At 43.0% G+C, this 21,368-nt stretch overlaps 1 protein-coding gene across 8 annotated transcripts in view; it reads left to right on the top strand.

Moving 5' to 3' along the window:
• Nucleotides 1-21,368, top strand: part of LOC147015783 (sodium-dependent phosphate transporter 2-like) — a 105,442-nt gene that overhangs the window by 72,945 nt on the left and 11,129 nt on the right. For all 8 annotated transcript variants that reach the window (XR_015049855.1, XM_085848294.1, XM_085848297.1 and 5 more), the window contains exons 3-9: nucleotides 10,302-10,442; nucleotides 11,611-11,696; nucleotides 12,942-13,038; nucleotides 19,176-19,295; nucleotides 19,597-19,890; nucleotides 20,008-20,371; nucleotides 20,536-20,847. Coding sequence is in view for 7 of the 8 variants with exons in the window: in XM_085848294.1 (XP_085704420.1) it covers nucleotides 10,302-10,442; nucleotides 11,611-11,696; nucleotides 12,942-13,038; nucleotides 19,176-19,295; nucleotides 19,597-19,890; nucleotides 20,008-20,371; nucleotides 20,536-20,847 (1,414 nt within the window). In the remaining variant the exon portion in view is untranslated. The remainder of the gene's footprint in view (nucleotides 1-10,301; nucleotides 10,443-11,610; nucleotides 11,697-12,941; nucleotides 13,039-19,175; nucleotides 19,296-19,596; nucleotides 19,891-20,007; nucleotides 20,372-20,535; nucleotides 20,848-21,368) is intronic.

The raw sequence follows: 21,368 nt of genomic DNA, 5'->3' as shown, positions 1-21,368 counted from the left end.
TACAAAGCTTTCGTCCGCAGCCTGATGGAGTACTCCTCTCCCCTCTGGGCTGGTGCTCCTGCCTCCCACCTTTCTCGGCTTCACGCTGTGGAAACCAAGGCATTTCGGATCATCGGCATATCCCGCAATGAGGCTGAGTCTTTGGGCCTCTCACTCAATCACCCACCGCAGGTTGGTCGGTGGTCTTTCTGTCTTCTACTATCTCCTCTCCAGCCTCGCCCCCCTGCTCTCTCTGCGATTTGTCCCCACCACATTTCCACAGCGCGCTCAAGGTCCGCCAACAACCCTCTTCTGGTAAAACTAAAAAAATCACGAATCACTGCTCACCTTCACTCTTTCATTCCTCTTTCCCCCGCCTTTGGAATAAACTCCCTCACTCTATTCAATCCCATTCTTCCCTCCAGGCTTTCAAAACAGCTGTTCACCACCACCTCTTATCATCCCCCATCCAAATCATCGATCATTTTTACCCCCGTTAATCCACCCCAAACCCACCTCCTTCAAATTCCCTGCTTTCCTTCCTGAAAGTCCCTGTGATATCCATCTTCTATTCCCCGTGTTCCCCGCCCCATCCCTCTCCCTTCCACAGATCTCCTAATGTCTCTGTTCCCCATTGTTTTGTCCTTCCCACTCCCTCCCCTCTTGTCTCATGCCCCCCTTGCTGTGCGTTGTGTGTTCGCTCTCACACGAGCCTCGACAAGGTATACAAAAAAAAAACTTAAAACTCGATTTCAATTTTTTGGAAGTTTTCCACCTTGAACATCCAAATTCCTCACGATTACACCAATGTAATTGATACCTCATGTCGCAGAATCCGGCTTTGCTCGTGAAGCTTCAGCAGAGGAAACTTGCCGTATTCATGTTTCTCTCGGCCGTCATTGTATTCCGACTCCATAAAATCCTGGATCTGAATGATCTTTTGAGATGTGCTCTGTTTCCAGCTTCCCTGCTTCTCTCGGCCAATTCTTAATTTGGGAACTGACTTATTAGCATGGCGTGCACATCGTTGCAAAGTAAAGCTGTCCACATTACTTGTCTGCCAGGCATTGTAAATCGCTCGTGTAGTAAGTTAATTAATCACCAAGATATGATCCTTGGATCACTTGAACAAGAACTAAACTAAGCAAAAAGTCTGGTCATAAAAAGATTTGGATTTTCTCCCACCCCTCCCCCAAATACTACATTGATTCATTCTTCACAAAGCCAGTACTACATTAGGTGAGATTTGAGCTGTTGAAACAATCGTAGAGCCAGGCTATACAATCTGTTTGGTTTCTCCATCTCTGACTTCAAGTTTTTGAATGAGCCACTGGCAGATGCCATAAAATTGTGGGGCTGGTTGATGGAAGTGTATTTACAAGTGATAAATTTGTTTTTAAGATACAAACAGAATAGTATAATTGTAAATTGGTTTGAATACAAAGTTTAACACCAAAATAGTTCTTCTGTCTTTATTACGCATTACTATCATTTTGTTAATGAGTGCTCCGATTTCTCCTTTTACCCTACTGTACTCAGTTGTGTTTTATCGTTTTACCTGTAGCAGCCATGCCAACATTGCCCACCACAAATCACTACGAATATGTAGCAACAAAGCTCCTCCAGAATTCTAATGGTGTTACATCCAAGAAATATAGGACCAAGGTGTGCAAGGAACTTTCTGCTACCATGGCCACACTGCCTACTACTCCTAGCTTGGCAACACCCTTCATGAAGTAGAGGAGGCACTCAAATCACCAAAGTCTGGTAAAGCAGCTGGCAAGATGATAAATACCCAAAATTCCAAAATAATCTACTGCCTAATGGTGAAGCTTGGTGCACTTCCTTCTTCTTTCCTTCTTTATCCATCAGTCTGGCACCATCCTTCAATGTGGTGAGAAGCTAAGGTTATCACCATACTAAAGCCAGGGAAGCTGCAATACAAGGTGTGTTCAAAAAGTATCCAACCTTAATTTTTCGTGCGTAAACAAATGAAGCTAGGGAGGCGTGGTTTGATGCACGTATGTAGGCGATCCTAATCCGTATGCGTGAATATTTTTCCGCCTGCAGAAGCTGTCAGTCGCCGACAGACCGCCGATGAGTGAGGAAGTGTAAGTGAGCGCCGTTGGATTTTCGTTTTTGACAAAATGACGGAAAAACTTGAACAACGCTACTGCATCAAATTTGTGTAAAGCTTGGCGATTCCCAAGCGGAAACGATCCGTAAGATTCAACAGGCCTTCGGGAACGAAGCAATGGGCACCACACAGATAATAGAGTGGTACAACCGCTTCAAAGATGGTCGCACATCAGTGGAAAGTGAAGCACGTTCTGGTGGGCCCTCAACATCCCGAAATGAGATCGTCATTGACCAAGTGAGGACCCTGCTGATGCAGGATCGTCAAATCACGATCAGAGAACTTGCGGACGAGGCGGGCGTCAGCATTGGATCCGTTCATTCCATTGTGACTGAGGATTTGGGCTTAAGGAGAATCTCAGCGAAGTTCGTGCCAAAGCTGCTAACGATTGAGCAGAAGCAACTCCGTTTGGAGATCGCACAGGACATGCTGGAGACTGTGAACAGCGATCCTAACTTCATCAACACATTGATCACTGGCGATGAGACCACAGTGATCCGTCATTTTGTCAAAAGCGAAAATCCGACGGCGCTCACTTACACTTCCTCACTCATCGGCGGTCTGTCGGCGACTGACAGCTTCTGCAGGCGGAAAAATATTCACGCATACAGATTAGGATCGCCTACATACGTGCACCAAACCACGCCTCCCTAGCTTCATTTGCTTACGCACAAAAAATTAAGGTTGGATACTTTTTGAACATGCCTCTTATGATGCTTCAAGCTACTTAACAATATTTTTAATCTGCATATCATACAAGTTGTTTGAGAATCTTCTACTAAGCCATATCTCATCACGAGTTGAGCCTTCCATCCCAGAGGAACAGACAGCATTCAGACAAGGGGGAAGCTCTGTGAATCAGTTCCTGGCCATTCATAGGTCATAAAGTGTGACCTGTTTCAACATTCGCTTTTTTTAATTTTTTTTTTAACACTTCAGGACTGGTCTCCTATTTCCACCTGGGAAATTGGAAATCAGCCAACATCACCGCATTGCATCAAAAATATGCAAAAACAGATCCCCTTAACTACAGCTCAATTAGCTTGCTGTATTTCCAATCATCAGCAAGGTCATGGAATCCATCATCACAGTTGACATAAAATAATTCCTTTTTTCCGACAGCCTCATCTCAGATCATCAATTCGGATTCACACCTGGTCACTCTACCTAGGACATGCTGCTTCAACTCTCCCAACAATGGGTGGAGGCCCTCAATATCAGAAATGAGATCAGGGCCGTCTCTCTGGACATATCTCAAGCTTTTGATACAGTCTGGCATCCTGTCTTGCTCTCCAAACTGTCTGCCTCTGGAATCCAAGGCCAGCTCAACTCTTTGATTACTGACTTCCTCCACTCTCAGAGACAACGTGTGGCTCTCAACAGAACCCTTTCATATCCTCTCCCTGTCAAGGCTGAAGTACACTAAGGCAGTGTTCTCGGCCCCATATTATTCCTAATCTTCATCAATGATCTCACTGACTCTAGAAAATTCTCTTTATCTCTTTACTGATGACTCCAGTCCACTCTCTGACATCCCTCATCCTTCTAACAGACAGGCAGCAGCCTCTTCCCTTTGCTCAGACCTTGACAAAATCGCAAACTGGTCAAACACAATTTTGCTTATGTATCCATATTGTCCACCCTTTCTGTTTTCCCTTACCCCTCATCGTTATCTGCATCCCTTGTTTGTCTGTCTCCGTCTAATTTCTTCCTCTGCCCTGCTGTTGGTGTTTCCCCTTTCTCCTGCCATTGCCTTTGTTATGTTGTGTCCTGATTTGTCCTGTGTAATCACTGTTCCACGAGCCTTGACCATGATAAAATAAAATAACCAAACAATAAAAAAAAACAATGCCCCAAAATTCGTGGACCCACAATATTCACAGCATTTTTCAGGAACGTATTACCCATGAATATTTTTATCTGTTGATTATCCGTGAGGCTGTTGGGATTCTCTGAATTCGCCTTTATTACATCCATCAATAATTATCTTAAATCGCATCTCTGACCTAAAACTTTTTAAAACCCCAGTTTGTTATGAATGTTCGCTTTCCATCAAACATTCCTTTTTTTCCAATTTCAGTGCCAACTCACCCCCCTCACCCCTCTCACCCCTCCCTCTCAAAGCAACCTTCACACTCTTCTCCCTCCAAGCTTCCCTCTCTCCTCTCTCAAAAATTCCCTCCTCACCTTTGTCCCACCTTTCATCCCACTCACTCATCCTTCTCAAAGTTTCCCCCCTCCTTCCCCTGCCCTCTCACCTCCATCTCTTCACTCCACCTCCTCAAATCCTCAACTGCCTTCTTCTCCCTCTCTTGTCCCCCCCTGTCTCCCAACACCACACAGCCTTTTCTCCTCCTCATTCGGCCCCTCACCTAGCTATTCTGCAATCCCCCACACTCTTTCAACAACCCTCCTTACCTCCCCCTCATCCCTTGTCCTACCCCCCCCTCCCCCCCCCCCCTGCACCCAAAGCCTCCTCCCCTACCTGTTCATTAACAGGGTGGACCTCAAATATCCGGGGCCTTCGCTCAAACCTTTCAGATCTTTCCATACAGGTTGCCACTGACAAACCAGACATAATCTGCCGAACAGAAACTTTCCTCCCTCAAGATGTCTCTGACTCCCAAGTATCTCTCCCCGGTTACTGCCTCCTCCGGTATGACAGACCTGAGCCTCGTCCTGGTGGAGGAGTTGCTCTCTTCATCAAAGACTCTATTCCTCACTCTCCATGCACTGCCCTCACTCCCCCACACCCCCAGGAATACCTCTGGCTACGGCTTCCCTCCAATCCCACCTCATGTTTATATGTGTACTGTACCGTCCACCGAACAGTGATGACTCCATCTACACCTCACTATCCGAAAACATGGACCATCTTCTATCTTCTCATCCAAACTCTCTCTTCCTCATATGTGGCGAGTTCAATTGTCATCACGCCAGTTGGCTTGGTGTGGGTACCTCTCTCACCTGCCATGGCACCTCAGCAAAAGCTTTCTGCGACTCATTGTGACTGACACAATCGGTCAACTTCCCGACCCGGATCTCAACCAACGGTACTCCATCTCTTCTGGATCTGATTTTGACAAATTTCCCTGACAATATCTGCTGCTCTTCCTCCGCTCCAATCGGTTCTTCTGACCACGTCCTTGTCAAAGTGGAAATCTCTCTGGCTGTTATCAGAGAACCACCTCACCGCCGTCGAGTCTGACATTTCACTCAAGCCGACTGGCAGGGTCTCCGAGCAGCCATCAAACTTACAGACTGGTCTCCTATCACTACTTTCTCCAACATCAACTCATCCTGGGAATTCTTTCAAAGAAATTTGCTCTCCCTCATGCACAGATTTATCCCCTCTCGTCTTCAGTTGTCCTACCCTTCCTCCCGCCCTTGGTTTACTGAAGCTTGTGGCGAGGCAGTTGTCCTGAAACAACTTGCCTGTTCCTCATGGAAAGCAAACCCAACTGAGGGCAATCTCAGTTCCTTCCACAAAGCTCGGAACAAGTGTGTATCTACCCTCAGGAGAGCCAGAAAACAACATCTTTCTAATCTCAAGCCTGAACTCTCAAACCTCTCTCCCTCCTCAAAATCCTGGTGGCATCTAATCTGGTGTTTCTGGTGTATGTTCCCCCTCCATCCCCTCCCTTACCTCAAATGGCCGCACTGCTGATACCGCACGTGAAAAATCTGAATGCCGAAACTTGGTGCTTGCAACTAAATCTTGTGTCCAAAACCCATCACTATCTCTACCCACCTTACCCACTCGCACCCAACTGTCCCTGGACTCTGTGTCCTTTTCTCCTGACAAGGTGGAGAGCTTGCTGTCAAACCTCAACTCAGATTCTGCAGACGGCATCAGCCCACATGTCCTCAAAACCTGCTCTTCTGCTCTTGCTCACCCTCTCTCTGTTCTACTCACCCTCTCATTTGCTCAAGGCCATCTGCCATCTGCTTGGAAATCTGCAAACATCACCGCCCTGCATAAAAAGGTGCAAAAACAGATCCCTGCAACTACAGACCAATCAGCCTTCTCCCAATCATCAGCAAGGTTATGGAATCCATCATCGCTTCAGACATGAAATCCTTCCTCTTCTCCAATGGCTTGATTTCCGATCATCAATTTGGTTTCAGACCAGGTCACTCTACCCTGGATATGCTGCTTCTGCTCTCCCAACAATGGATGGAGGTCCTCAATGCCGGACATGAAATCCGAGCCGTATCCCTAAACATATTGCGTGCTTTTGACACAGTCTGGCACCCTGCACTACTCACCAAACTCTCTTCCTATGGTATCCAAGGCCATCTCCACTCATGGCTCGCAGACTTCCTCTCCTGTCGCAGTCAACATGTGGCCCTAAATGGAGTTCTTTCATCTTTCAACATAACATGAATTACACAGAAAAATCACCTTTCTGAAAATGTGACGGACCGGTGGAGAAATTTTCATCAGATTATATTTTCACTAATAGGGGGAATATGGGAATGATACTTGGTCAGATTAATCACTCCCATTGTATTTGAGTATATAACCAACAACAATTTAATTGCCATGTTATTCGTCTAAAGTCTAAACTATTGACTGAAATGCAAAATGTGACGGACCGGTGGAGATTTTCACTGGCCAAACCCAATTTGCTAGCCGAGTCATATCAGTTCCCTAATCCTGATGGTACCCAGCATGAAAGTTTACTATTACTCGAAGAAACTTTCAAGCAATTTCATTAGAAAAAATATTTATTTTCTATCGGATTGGACTCAAGGGAATTTACAGGCACCAATAAGAGCCTTCTAGTGTGAAAATGGTCAATTTCGACGTTTTCCGTCAGTTCACATGGATAGACCCTTTTCGAGCTGATCCAATTCTATTTTCAAATAATATTGGGGCTATTTGTCATACTGGGAACCAAGACTAGCATAAACAATGGAAATAATTATGTCAGCCCTACAAGAAATGTCATTAATTTACAAAAGTGAAAATAAAAAACAGTCCCTTATTGACAACTTCATTACAAATTCCCCAGAGTGAGCACATGAAGGACTCGATATAGACCAGGAAGACCATACATTTTTTAAATAGATTTTCAAACGCTTGTTTGGAATATCTCCTCCAAAATTTTGTTTAGTAAACTATTTAGGCACACTGATCACTTTCTGCAATGAGGGTTCCCTGAAACACTGTGACTCACACTTCCCTGCGTTGGGCCATATGTGTTCCACTAAATCTAAAAATAAGTGCATACATTTGTTATCCAGATTCTACTGTATTTCAAAAATTTGTGGATGGATTCAGACGAAACTTGATGAGCAGGTTGGGTGTGTTGTGATGATACAAAATCAGTGGGATACAAAATGTAAACTATTCACTCCAGCGGAGGTATGCACTCCACCGAGTACCGTTCTTGTGTTGTTTGTGATTCTAGTTAATTAGATTGAGCTGATGTCTGCATATTGATTAAACAGGAAAAAAAATCATTCTGTAGTGTCTGTTAATAAGACATGGTCGTTTAGATGTTAGCTCAAGGGCTTGCATGACCTTTTAATACGGAGATTTAAGAAGATGTCAAAGTTTCTATCTTTCTAAATGTGAAGGCTTTTGGTTCGCCTGTCACTCGATGGTCTCACCCATGTTGCTCTTGACTACATCCTGACATGCATCACAAAATCTGTATTTACCACTCATCGATCTGATCGGTTCCATGACTTTGTGCCATGTTGGTGTTTGGTAATGGGAAAATAATCCCAGAGATGCCCACCTCCTTGCCGGGTCACGTTCGAGCACCAAGTTGAATCTTACCAGGGAATCGGCATGCAGCATCTTACTGTTTTTGTAATGAACCCTGGGATATTTAACGTCCACCAGGGAATGCTGGCAGACTTTACACACGGCTTTAACCCCCTTCAATGGACGACGACACTGATGAAACGCCCTGTGTGCCAAGCACCAGGGTGAGTAGTCGTGTTAAGTGTCAAGCTCAAAGTTGAACTATACAAACTCATTTCATTGCTCTCGTTTACCAGTCCCTATTTAAGAGAACATTGTTTTTAAGCCAAAGCTTTTTCCCTCACCACACCCATAAGGAAATTCACTTGATGTATATTCAGCCGAGCTTTTGTTTGGTAGTGAGATATATTTGGAGGTGTCGGCTGAGTGTTGTCACAATGGATGTGGGATTGTTTCAGCAAGATATTGGATAAAGTTTACAGATACCATTTGCATCAGCCTTTCATGTTGCAGCAAATCTTAAGAACTTGATTGACCTGTTTAGTGGCCTCATCTGGACCGATGGCTCATGAAGCTCAGAATCCAGGTTCAAATCCCACATACTACGCGTTTTTGTCCACTGTCAACTCATGAACTTATAATTCACGTAAACAGAGGTGGTTCAACCTGGCACTTCCCTCCAGGTCTTCAAGTTGTGAGTGCACCACCATCTGATGTCATCCCCTATCCCTATAATCAGTGATCTTTTTTACCCTCATTAACCCTAGCTAACCTTCTTGCTATTTTTTTTCCGACTCGTTCATTACTTTGCTTGTTGTGTGCAACTGTGGCCTCAATGTCAATATGACGCTTTTTTTTTTTTTAACTCTATCACCTCATTACTCCAGGAGCCTAGATTTTGTACTTTGGATTAAAGTACATGATGCCTACTACTCTGTCAAAGTACACTCTCACCTCACTGATGATACTGTCCTTATTATAGATCGTCCCGAGACTCCTCAATATTATGAGCACAAACAAGGGAAGACTTTGGACTTAACACATTTTCGATAAAACTAAAGTGATGTCATTTAGTAAATAAGTGATGTGGTGTCTATTGAATGTGCAGATTAATAGGAAACAGTTAAAACAGATGAAATCTACCTTTGGCACCAACTTACTGATGGGACTTGTGATGCAGACAATGACACACACGCACGCACGCACACATCCACACACACACACACAACTGACTTTTATGCCCATTTACTACCAACATTTGGCAAGTCTGTTCGCTTCCATTTGTGTACTCAGTTGTCATAGTGGTGCATTTGGAAAGAATGGCTGTCTTGTGATCTCATTTCGTTTTCAACGTATTATTTCCATGGGGAGCGGAAGGTCGGGGTTCAGTGGTGGATGTTCAGGGACATATTGTTCCTGGCTATCTTGTAAAATGCAAGCACCAAGGTTTAGAGAACGTATGTAAAACCGAACCCTTTATTTTGACTTTGAGCAATATAGGCAAGAAAATCGAAGTTTGCACGAAAACTTCACAGCATCTTGTTGAGCTCAGCTTCTCCTTGACCTTGTTGGCAAGCTTGGCTGCCCATTTGTTATGCAATCCACTGTAGCAATGTGTAATCGTGCACCAACCAATGATTCAGTTACTCGTGAGGCTACCCATTTTGTTATAATTAAGTAATGATGAAGGTTGTTTGTTCTCTCATTATCATACTCCCCCCCCCTCTCCTTTTGTAAAGAACTTCGGCTTTGATCTGATCTGACAAAAATCGTGGGCCAAGCACGCCTGTTGTTTAACAGAGAGCGTCTTCTTTGAAGCCAACTTGTCAAACCCGAGTTCAAGATAACTTCGAATCTGGCTATGGTACTGGTACAATTAGTTTGCTCTTGACAGACATATTGGAAGATTTTTAATATCGTATTAGTGAGTTTAAGTATGTTGGGTGATGAACCTAACATCCCCTCCAAGGCACAGTGCTCTCTCTGATATATTATGTATCCCCTTCCAGCACTGCCATTCCTTTGGGAATCAAAAGCTTACAATGTCACTTGTTGAACGTCATGGAACCGATGTGGTACTTATAGACCAGGAAGGTCGTAAGACCATGTGACCAATTTGGAGCTCAATGTAAATGGCAATATTGAAATTTGTTTGGTCAGGTTATCATCCGAAATGCCTATCACTTGAGGATCATGTAACATGGTTAACATTGTGACCCTTAGCCATAAAAAAAATAAACTTTAATTGCAATCCTAGCTGAAACAGTGTGGTGAGAATTTGGCTGGACAGCTGATACCATTTTCCAATGTTAGGCTGCGATACGAGTAGAGTCATGTGGGTTTCCTATTGATCAGGAGGAATATTGCCTCTTGCAGCTCTGATACTTTCCCCAAGGACTTTCAAACACAATTAACAGTTCTTGTTTTGGGTTTGTTTTTATATATATATATATACTTTTCATGCAGGTTCTGCGGCCTGGCAGCTCATTGCCTCATTCTTCCGGTTGCCCGTTTCTGGGACCCACTGCATTGTTGGTGCGACTATTGGCTTCTCCTTGGTGGCGCTGGGTCTGAACAGCGTCCAGTGGTTCCAACTCGTGAAAATTGGTGAGAATTTTTTTCCTTCTATCTACCCCATTTGATTTTCTTCCTTTCATTCTTTGTATGTATCATAATCTGATCATGGAATGATTTGTACCTCATTATCTGGCATCAGGATTCTGCACAATTCTGTGCTGCTTAGTCCTGATTGTTGAGTGCATTTATATATTGAGTTTCTAAGTAAAATGCTTGTGTATATGTGTATATAATATATGTATACAAAGTAAAAATAATCGATCTCACCTAATTTTTCAAGTCCCTTGAAGTATTTATAGGGGAAGATGAAGTAGATTATAGTTGTTTGAGATAAGCCTGACCTCTGGTCATGAGAAATGCTCTTCAAGATTCAATTTATGTTTGATGATGTCGTCGTGATCGCATGAAACTGAAAATAAGCAAACAGGACGTTGAGACCATCATTTTGCTTGACAATGTTTGAGAATATACATTTTAAAGGTGAAATTGAGTTTGCAGGTTGATTTAAAATTTTCATTCAAATTTACAAAAATATTTTCCGACTTTGTTCCTAGCTTTTGATTTCCTCGCAGATTTGGTTCCTAGCTGTGGTTTCTTCCTCCTCACAATGATTCCAATGATGTGTACAGCTGCTTCTCCCCAAGTTGCCCACACAACACACTTTGAAAGCACAAAGACACAGTTGATCATCTTCTTTCATATACAGCACACAGGTGCAGATGGTATCATTAGGGGTGGGTGGGGGTGGGGGTGGGGGGATCCTATGATGCTGAAGCAGTTCCCCCTGTAGGTTAGGGAAATAATTTGTAAATTTGTTCATGGTGCCAGCGATAGCTCAGCTACTTTTCTGGAAGGACACCGTGGGATCTTTAATGTCTACCAACTAATGCCGGCAGATGGGACACCCAGTATGTCTATCCGAGGGACTGCGCGCACATTGATGAATTACCCTGTCTGTGAAACACCGGATGACAGTTTATAATTGGGTCAGCATTCTAATCCATAGTCTGAGCAGCCCCCTCCCCCTGCCCTCTTACGCATTCTTATTCTGTCATCAATTTTCTGTTTATTGCTCTGTTTTTGTTTGCTTTACAGTGAAACAAATCATTGAACACTGCTAGTGCAGTGTGCAAGGTTTGGTGTGTGGAAGCCAAAATTCAAAATGGAATATGATTCTCTGCATTTCTGTTTTTTGTAGTGGCCTCATGGTTCATATCTCCATTGATGTCCGGAATTTTGTCTGCTCTTCTCTTCTACCTCGTTCGATTCTTTATCCTCAACAAAGTAAGTAAACATTTATCTTGAAGCTTGTAAATGCTTGCAACTCTTTCCTTTTTTTTCCTGGAGATATTTTTTTTTTCTTCAAGATTTCATCTGTTCCAGAGATTAATTTTATTCCTGGATTTATTTTCTTACAATATTTGACTTCTCTCACATTTTTATCAGAATTTTTTTATGATAATTTTTCTTTTCTCTTTTTCTACATGTTGTTTTTTCTGATTTGTTTTCTGTCCTTTTCCTGATGTCGTTTTCTGACTTTTTTTTTTCTATTTTGCTTGCTGAATTTTTGACTTTCTGAATTTATTTTTGTTTATTTCTTTTGACTTTTTATGCCTCCTTTGACGAAGTCACTGGAGGCTTTATGTTTTTGGGTTGTCCGTCCATCTGTGATAAGTTTTCATTACCGTGATAACTTAAGAACGGTTGAAGGTATCCAAGTCAAACTTGGTACAAGTGTGTATCAATTTTTTCCTTTTGATTTATTTAAATTTTTCTCACTTTTTTGCAGACCTTTTTGACTTAATTTTTGCTGGCTTTGATTTTAAAAAAATTCGCTTTCTTCTGACAATGTTTTTTTTTCCTGACATTTTCTTCCATTTTTTTCTATTCGACTATTTTTCTGACTTTTTAACATCTACTTTTGACTTTTTTAGTTCATGTTCTGCTGACTTTTATTCTGTTTTCTGACAATTATATTATCTATTTTTTCCAACTTTTCCCTTTTTGACTTTTCTGACCTTTTTTTTTCTTTTCTTCTTTTTTCTATAATTTCAGTTTTATTTCTTTCTGACCTTTTCAATGTTTTTTTTAATGTATTTTGATATTTTTTTACTGACTTTTTTTTCCCTTTTTTTCTATTCTTTGCCTTTTTAAAAATATATTTTCAAACACTTTTTCTGCCTTGTTTTCTAAAAAAAAATTGTTTTAAATAAAGGAATCTGTGAAACAAACTTTAAATGGTTTTTGACCTTTTTCTGGCTTGATGATTTGCTGACTTGTTCGTTTTTTTATATTTTTTTATTTTTAATTTTTGACTTTTATTCTATCCTTTTTTTCTGACTTTTTTATTTTCTGTTTTTTTTTTCTCAATGTTTCTGACTATTTTTCTGATTTTTTTTTTGAACTGTGTATGGCTAAGTGAACCGAGTGTGAAATACCCAAAGAAACAAGGTGCAAGAAATTGACTGTCACTCCTAGCCATTTGTGGCTGTGATGTTCACCGTGTGTCCATTTCCATTTGTTTAACAGGTTGATCCTGTGCCCAATGGCTTGCGAGCCTTGCCCTTATTCTACGCAGCTACATTTGCCATCAACCTTTTTTCTATCTTGTACACAGGAGCTCCGTGTAAGTACCGTTGGCAAATTATTAACAAGACAATCATTTTATTAGATGAGATGTGGGAAGAAAAGCCTTCCTTTAAATTTGCAACATTATGCTGATACTAGCGATACCCGTGCACATGCACGGGATAGCAGTACGACATAGCTGGTAGCAGACGACAGACCGTACACGGGGAATGACAAAAATATGCATTGTACAAAATGCAAGTGGTACTATGGAACGCCAAGACTTCCCAAACATTGTCGGCATGTCCGCTAAGTGCCACAGCAATTTCATAGGGATCGTGTGATGGCGAGCAGAGTTTTTAGTGTGCAAGCTTGGTATTATAATAGAGATATATGGCAAAATGCAATATCCTATCAAAAGTCCTGGATGATGCAAAACATCACTGACATAAAGCCACTCTATGCCCTAATCACAGGCTTGACCTTTACTATAACATATGCTACAAGTTTTTTTTTTTTTAATATAGTTTGGAGGTGGGATTCCTTGCCATTTCTTACTTGTTGAATCCTGGAGTAATACTTTCCGTTTTTATGATCATTCTTGGCCAGCATACAAATGGTGTTCCAACTCGTCACAAACCCTGCACTATTTCTGCACGTCTGACTTGAACTATTTGCAAATACTCCACAAAACCAACTCTTTACACATTTTGAGGCCCAATACATCCATTCGTGACACCACAGCATTTAAAGGCATGCATTGTCCGCAATGAAGAAAAGCTCGTTTGTCGATGCTTTTCCATGACATTTGTGCAATCTAAGTCTGACAAACTGCTGGACCTGAAATCCCATTCACCATCAACCTTTGGGTGTTAAGAGTCTTGTCTGCATCACTTAACAATCCATTACGAGAGTTATTTTCCTTCTCTAGGTGATTTTTCATGGTTTGCAAGGTTGGTGGTTGTGGTGTGTATAAATTCTGATCTTACCCTTCACAATGACATTGTGTATGGTAGATTTGGTGTTTGTTAAGATGAGTGAAATTCTCCTGATGGAGGTTCTCACTCTGTGGCAGGTATTTATCATTACTCTCTGGACCTCCGTTTTAAGAGTCAATAAGTCCATGTACGTTGACATAATTGTCCAGTAGAGGAAAAGAAGAAACATTTCACACGTAAAATGAGGTTGTTTTTTTGGTATACAAAGCAAAACTCGTGGAAGAGCTTACACACTGAATGGATTAGGGCATAACAGAACAAAAGGAACAGGAGAAAGAGGAGGGAAACACTAACAGCAGGGTTGAAGGATAAAATAGAGGGAGAGTTGGACAAATAAGGGAAGTGGGGAGGAAAGCGGGGTAGGGGAGGATACACGGGGTGGACAAGATGGAAACAAAAGCAAACTTGGGAAGAAAAAACTGGCAATTTGGATGGAGTTGGGCTTGGTGGATCAACAGGGGTGTAAAAGATCATGGTTTTGTATGGGGGATGATCTGAGATGGTGGTGAACAGCAGTCTTGAAGACCTGGAGGGTAGAATGAGATTGAAAATAATGCGGAAGTTTGTTCCACAGGTGGGGGAAAAATGAGGAACAAATTGGTGTCGGTGAGCAGTGATCCTGGATTTAGGTAGTTTCACCAGAAGGGGGTTGATGGTGGACAGTGTGTGCCCTGCAGAAACTGGGGGGGGGGGGGTTGGGGGAGGAGACAATGCACAGAAAAAGCAGAGGGTGCAAGACCAGAGAGACCACCGACCTGACTGCAGTGCGAAAATGACAGGCCCATAGACTCAACTTCATCACAAGAGATTCCATTAATCATAAAGGCCTTGGTTTCTCCCTTGGTCTCTGATGACTTAACATTCCTCTCCCTTAACATTCCTCTTCCTTCAGATAGGCAGCATCTGCTTTCCTCTCTTCATACCTTGACAAAATCACAAACTGATTAAATACTTGGAATATTTCTGTTAATCCTGACAAATCTCACACTCACTATCTCTCCAAAAGGACTATCTGGCAAACCCTCTCATCTGCTTTCTCAACAACCCTCTCAAAGAAGTTCAGTCACTCAAACGATTGGGTTTCACTCTCAGCCATGATCTTTCTTGGGCAAGCCACATTTCAAAGTTGGTCTCAAAAGCCAGTTGTCGACTGGGTATCCTCCATCATACAAAGTCCTTCCCTGGCACACCTGAGCTCCTATCCACCTACAAGGCTTTTATCCACAGCTTGATGGAATACTGCTCTCCACTCTGGGCTGGCACCTGAGCCTCATGCCTTGCTCAGCTTGAAGCCGTGGAAACCAAGGCCTTTAACATCATTGAAATTGTGGTCCAGTCGTGAAACTCCCAGAATCCAGAATCGCTGGTCACCTCCACTCGTTTGTTTCTCTTTCCCCTCCCCCACACTTGTGTAACCAACTCCCACATTGTCTTCAACTTCATTCTTCTCTCCAGGCATGTCTTCAAGACAACTGTTCACCACCATTTCATATCATCCCAAATCTAAAATTACGATATTTTATACACCTGTTAAACAACTTACCCCCTCCTTCTCCCCCACTCTTCAAAAACTTTGCTTCTGTATTCATCTTGTCCATCCCCTGCATTCTCCCCTACCTCTCATCATGACCCACATCCCTTGTTCGTCCGTCTTCGTCTATTGCTCCCTTGGTCCTACTGTTGGCATTTCCCCCTTCTCTTTCTGGTGTTCCTTTTGTTATGTTCATCCTGATCCATTCTGTGTTCTCGCTCTTCCACTAGCTTCGACTCTGTATACAAGAAAAAAAAAAAGAGTGAAAGAGCTGCTTGCAGTCCCTGCCAATTTACCTGAGTGAACTGCCAGACTTGCCGGTACTGAGGCAGCTCTCTGGAAAGAGCCAGAGAGATGTTGGCTCTCTCTTACAAGCGTATGATTAAATTAACCAATTGGAGCAAAGGAAGGAGCAGGAGACATTTGTGGGAAAGTTAATCACCAAGTCTGGAAGGGAGGATTTGCCATTGGGAGAAATCCAGGTTGGAAAGTTCCCAGATTGAGTCGGTCCCATGGAGTCGCAGAAGTCCTTTGCGAAAGTACCATGGCTGGTGAGAGGTAACACAGCCATTTTGCATGATGACAATTGAAATCGCCACGTATTAGGAAGAGAGTTGGGATGAGTGGTTAAAAGTTGGTCCATGTCCGAGAGAGCGATGTAGATGGAATGAAGTTGTCACTGTTTGGAGGACAGTTCAACGCACAGACAAACAAGAAGTGGGAGTGGAGGGGAAGTCGCTGCCAACGGTTCTCCTGAGGGTTGGAAGGTGTGAGATCAGGACATCGACAGTGAGAAATTGGGCTGTTGATGTAAAGTGCAACTCCACCGCCAGGCTGAGATTCAGGCCTATAGAATCGGAGGATACAATAGCCAGGTAGAGACGCTGAGTCGGGGATTTCCTGTGGATGGAAGGATTCTGTTAAATAGATGTCCAGTTTATCAGCAGCGTCCTGGATTTAGAGATCTGACATGTTGAGGCCTCAGATGTTTGAGGATGGGGAAGCTGAGAGGTTGTGGGATGAAGGGGCCATTGAAAATATAGTCATAGTTCTCTGTTGCTTTTCTGTTGATCCCTTTTCCACCTGCCCTCTCTGTTCTTTTTTTTTTGTCAGTTTGTTGGCCCCTCACCTTCCATCATTCAACTCACCTGTGAGCATTTTTCTTTTCTTTTCAGGATTGAGGCTCATGGAAGAGCAAGGTACAACTGACAGTGAGACAATTGTCAAGGTAATGAATGAACAGGAAAAGTGGAGAGAAGGAGGAGGGGAGCAAACACTGAAACTGGCAAGTAAGATGATTGGGTTAGGAAAGGTTAATTGGAGTAATAAAGATCACAGGCCACAAATGGGGAAGACGAGAGATGGCGGTGCATTGTCCAATTGCAGACCTGGAGGACACGGTGAGACAAAACTGCGGTTCCTTACATGGAAGAAACGAGGAATAAGAGTTGAGGTGTGCAGTCAGCCTGGATTTTGGAAGCCTAACCTGGAGCAGAGAGGGACATTCGGAGCAATCGGTATTGGAGAATAGGCGGAAGAAAGAAGAGACCGTTGACATGTGAAAATTGATGACTTGGTTTCACTGTCACTAATTATTTCCTGAATGATAACACCTCTCCTATTTGAATGTTGAAGCCAAAATTAAGGTATAGAATCTCTTGTGCTCCGACACTTTTAGCACTTGTGGAATCAACTACACAAGATAAAACTAGAACGGCAATCGGTAGAGCACATGCCTCTACCAGGCTGAACAATTTACGTTTTGTATCTCACTGGGAGGCCAGATCTGCTGATTTGAACCAAAATCTAATAGGCTTGTTCTGTTGTTCTTGTGGTCGAACCAACTCATCCACCAAGTTTTGTCATAATCCATCCACGACGTTTTGAGATATCGTGCTAAATATCATTTTTGGCCTTATCTCTCAATGGTGAAGAATCATTTAGAAAATTGTGGTATCCGAACCTTCACCAAAATCTAATCAGTTCGTCCGTGTCACACACGCAACCTGCGCACCAAATCTCATCCGAATCAATCAACAACTTTTTGAGATGTCTTGCTTACAAACAGACAGACAGACAGACAGACAGACAGACAGACAGACAGACAGACAGACAGACAGACAGTGGTGAAAACATAACCTCCGTCCACCTTTGGTGACGGAGGTAATTAACCGTCTTTGCCTTTCCTTGTTGAACTGCAACCACAATGCGCCCTTTGTTATTGTATCCGTGCAGTACATCACAGATGCAAATTTTATTCTTAAAGGAAAAAATAAACACAATTGAAAACAGAAAATTGTTAAGTCGAATCATTTTCTTATTTTGCTTCATGTGCCACATGAAAAGAGTGCACCGTTAACCAATGAATGCAACATTTTAACTTTCCGAGTAATTAATGTGGAGGCCGCCCTGTCATACCGTTGCGGCTCCCTGATTGGCTATGAAACGTAACATGCATTTCACAACCAATTTCCTTCCTGAAAGTCCCTGTCGTGTAAGGAACTGAAAATCCCTGTCGTGTAAGGAACTGAAAGTCCCTCTCGTGTAAGGAACTGAAAGTCCCTGTCGTATAAGGAACTGAAAGTCCTTGTCGTGTAAGGAACTGAAAGTCCCTCTCGTGTAAGGAACTGAAAGTCCCTGTCGTATAAGGAACTGAAAGTCCTTGTTGTGTAAGGAACTGAAAGTCCCTGTTGTGTAAAGAACTGAAAGTCCCTGTTGTGTAAGGAACTGGAAGTCCCTGTCGTGTGAGGAACTGGAAGTCCCTGTCGTGTAAGGAACTGAAAGTCCCTGTAGTGTAAGGAACTGAGAGTCCCTGTCGTGTAAGGAACTGAAAGTCCCTGTCGTATAAGGAACTGAAAGTCCTTGTCATGTAAGGAACTGAAAGTCCCTGTCGTGTAAGTAACTGAAAGTCCCTGTAGTGTAAGGAACTGAAAGTCCCTGTTGTGTGAGGAACTGAAAGTCCCTGTAGTGTGAGGAACTGAAAGTCCCTGTTGTGTGAGGAACTGAAAGTCCCTGTTGTGTGAGGAACTGAAAGTCCCTGTAGTGTAAGGAACTGAAAGTCCCTGTTGTGTGAGGAACTGAAAGTCCCTGTTGTGTGAGGAACTGAAAGTCCCTGTTGTGTGAGGAACTGAAAGTCCCTGTTGTGTGAGGAACTGAAAGTCCCTGTTGTGTGAGGAACTGAAAGTCCCTGTTGTGTGAGGAACTGAAAGTCCCTGTAGTGTCCGTCATGTTTACCCCGTGTACCCCGCCCCATCCCTCTCCCTTCCACAGATCTCGTCACGTCTCTGTTCCACACTCTTTTTCTTTCCCTCTCCCACCCCTCTTGTCTCCCGCTCCTCATGTTGTACATTCTGTGTGTTAGTTCTCATACGAGACTCGACAGTGTATGCAAAAAAAAACAAATGAAAGAAAAATTGCATTTTCCATCCACAATAATGTGAAAATGTGGGGTGGTGGTGAATAACTGTGTTTATAATGATTAAAATAATTTCACCATTCCATACCAATGTGTTCTCATCAACTGGCGCCATAAATCCCTTGCACCATGTATGGTGTTTTTCTGTTAGGAGATGATTGAAGACTGTGATACAAGTCATTTTATTAATCCTCGTGGATTCTGAAAGGAGCCACCCTGATGCTTGCGATTATCTGTGGGTTTCTCAACAGTGATCGGCCTTGACGTTTTTCCGTTATGGGCAATATTGCTCATCAGCATTGCCTGTTCACTCATCTGTGCCGTCATCGTCTGGTTTGTCATCTGTCCTCGGCTGAAAAAGAAGATTGAAAGTACGAACGTCATAAAGTTCTTTCCAACTTCTTCAGTTTTTTTTTTTTGCATTTCTTTATTGAGTGTAATTTTCACAAAATAGCTGTCATGTTTAATTTATATACTCTTAGGTTATTCACCGTTGTTATTTCTAGAAGTGATTTTGTTGTTGGTAAAAGATGGATGTTGTCATAATATAAGATTTTAAAAAAAACGTTGTAAGCTCAATGCTGACATGCACTCAAATAGCAGTACGATTGTGGTTTGGTTGTTGTTGACCTTCATGTAATCACTTGTTGCATACTTGCCTTGTTAACACAGAGCGGAAGGCAGAGCAGCTCCCAGCAAGCATTGATGGAAGCACAGAGCGGATGAAACGTGAGGTCGTGCAGAACCCCATGTTTGCTGATAATTCCTCAGATGATGGTGATGGAGGTATTCATGTCAAGATGCCGTTGGCAAATGGCATGCTGATGGTTGATGACTTGCCGACAAGCGTACTTGCACCCAGCAGCAAAGCACCACTTCTTGTTGAGGAGCGGGAGGAGGACTGTCGACATGGTACTCCGAGACCATCTGACTTGCAACAGTCAGAGATGCAGATAGATGAAGAAGGTAATTGTATACAGCACCCTTTTTTTTTAATGTTACCTAGCATATATAAATAATTAATCGGCATGCCAGACTAATGGTGGAAATCTGCTGGCTTTACCAACTGCCATGCATTCGCAGGAGGTGAAGGTCAGCCAGCTGACCTGCCAATCAATGTGGGGAACATGTTTAGAAATGATGGCCACAGCCATTACCACACGGTGCACCAAGACTCGGGGCTGTACCGCGATTTGTTGTCCAAGTTGTATCGCAGTGACGATTCCTGTGCTGACCCGAGGATGCAGTTCGGAGATGAAGGCATGGAGTGTCAGCCACAGCCGAGAGGCCAATATGGCTCCACGAATCATAATCGCGTGCTCCGCCGGAACAATAGCTACACAAGCTATACTGCAACTATCTGTGGTGTTCCACTGCAAACGCTAGGACAAATCGAGGCGACATCCGTGCCAAATGCACACGATGATGGTCTCAAGCTTGTTTCACGGTGAGTCTCGTCAAGAGATGTCAGAACCAAACCTTGCGCATAAAAGGCTTCTTCGATTATTTGATTGATGATCCTGTGGGATAATGTGGTATGAACTTTATTTTGTGCCTTCTATTGTCCATTTCTTCAGATGCCTCATTATTGCCACCTTTACATCTCCACAGGGCCTCTTTTTCCAAGCGCAGGATGCGTTATGACAGCTACTCGAGCTACTGTAATGCAGTGGCTGAGGATGAGGAAGGGGTGCTGACAGATGAGCTGGTAAAAGCAGGAGCTGACACGGATCTTGAGACTGGCTCGGTCTTGGCGCACACTGCAATGTGCAACGTGTCACACACTGATTCCTTGGACATGGAGGGGGAAGAGGAGGAGGAGGATGAGGAAAAGGATTCAGTGGAAGCCCGTTTGCTTTTTCACTTCCTGCAAATCCTCACCGCTTGCTTTGGTTCCTTCGCTCATGGGGGCAATGATGTCAGGTGTGAAGCCAAGCAACTTTGCTTCTCCTTGTGCAGTTTTCATCTGTTTTTTGGAGGAAACTAGAAAATAGAATTTACCTGCATTAGATGCCAACCCACTGTAAAGTTTGATCTCAATTAAAGATCACATGAGAAACTAAAGGTTGAGAGAGAAAAGACATAAGTAGAGGAGAGAAAACATCAGATGCTTCCAATTTGAATTGTGATCTGAAAAATGATTTCAAAGGGCACATGCTCTTTGACTGCTTGAACCCAAAATCAGCTCATCTTTGTATCGCAGTCCATACTTGTGCCAAATTTGGTTGAAATCCCTTCTGTGGTTCACAAATTGTTGTGGTAATGAAAATCTGTTATGCACGCATGACACGGCTGATGCACAGCCGGACGGACATCCGCTGCCTTCGACTGCAGAGGCATAAAAAAAGCTGGGAGTCGACAAATGTTGACCCGAGTCGTTTTTTAATTTGATATCGGTTGCCCGTCTGTCTGTCTGTCTGTCTGTCTGTCTGTCTGTCTGTCTG

This window comes from Eptatretus burgeri, chromosome 12, assembly GCF_056783735.1.
Source record: "Eptatretus burgeri isolate ZD-2024b chromosome 12, Ebu_testis_v1, whole genome shotgun sequence".
NCBI classification, from domain to species: domain Eukaryota; kingdom Metazoa; phylum Chordata; class Myxini; order Myxiniformes; family Myxinidae; genus Eptatretus; species Eptatretus burgeri.
The sequence above is the reverse complement of the archived record's forward strand: the minus strand, read 5'-3'. Positions and strand labels throughout refer to the sequence as shown.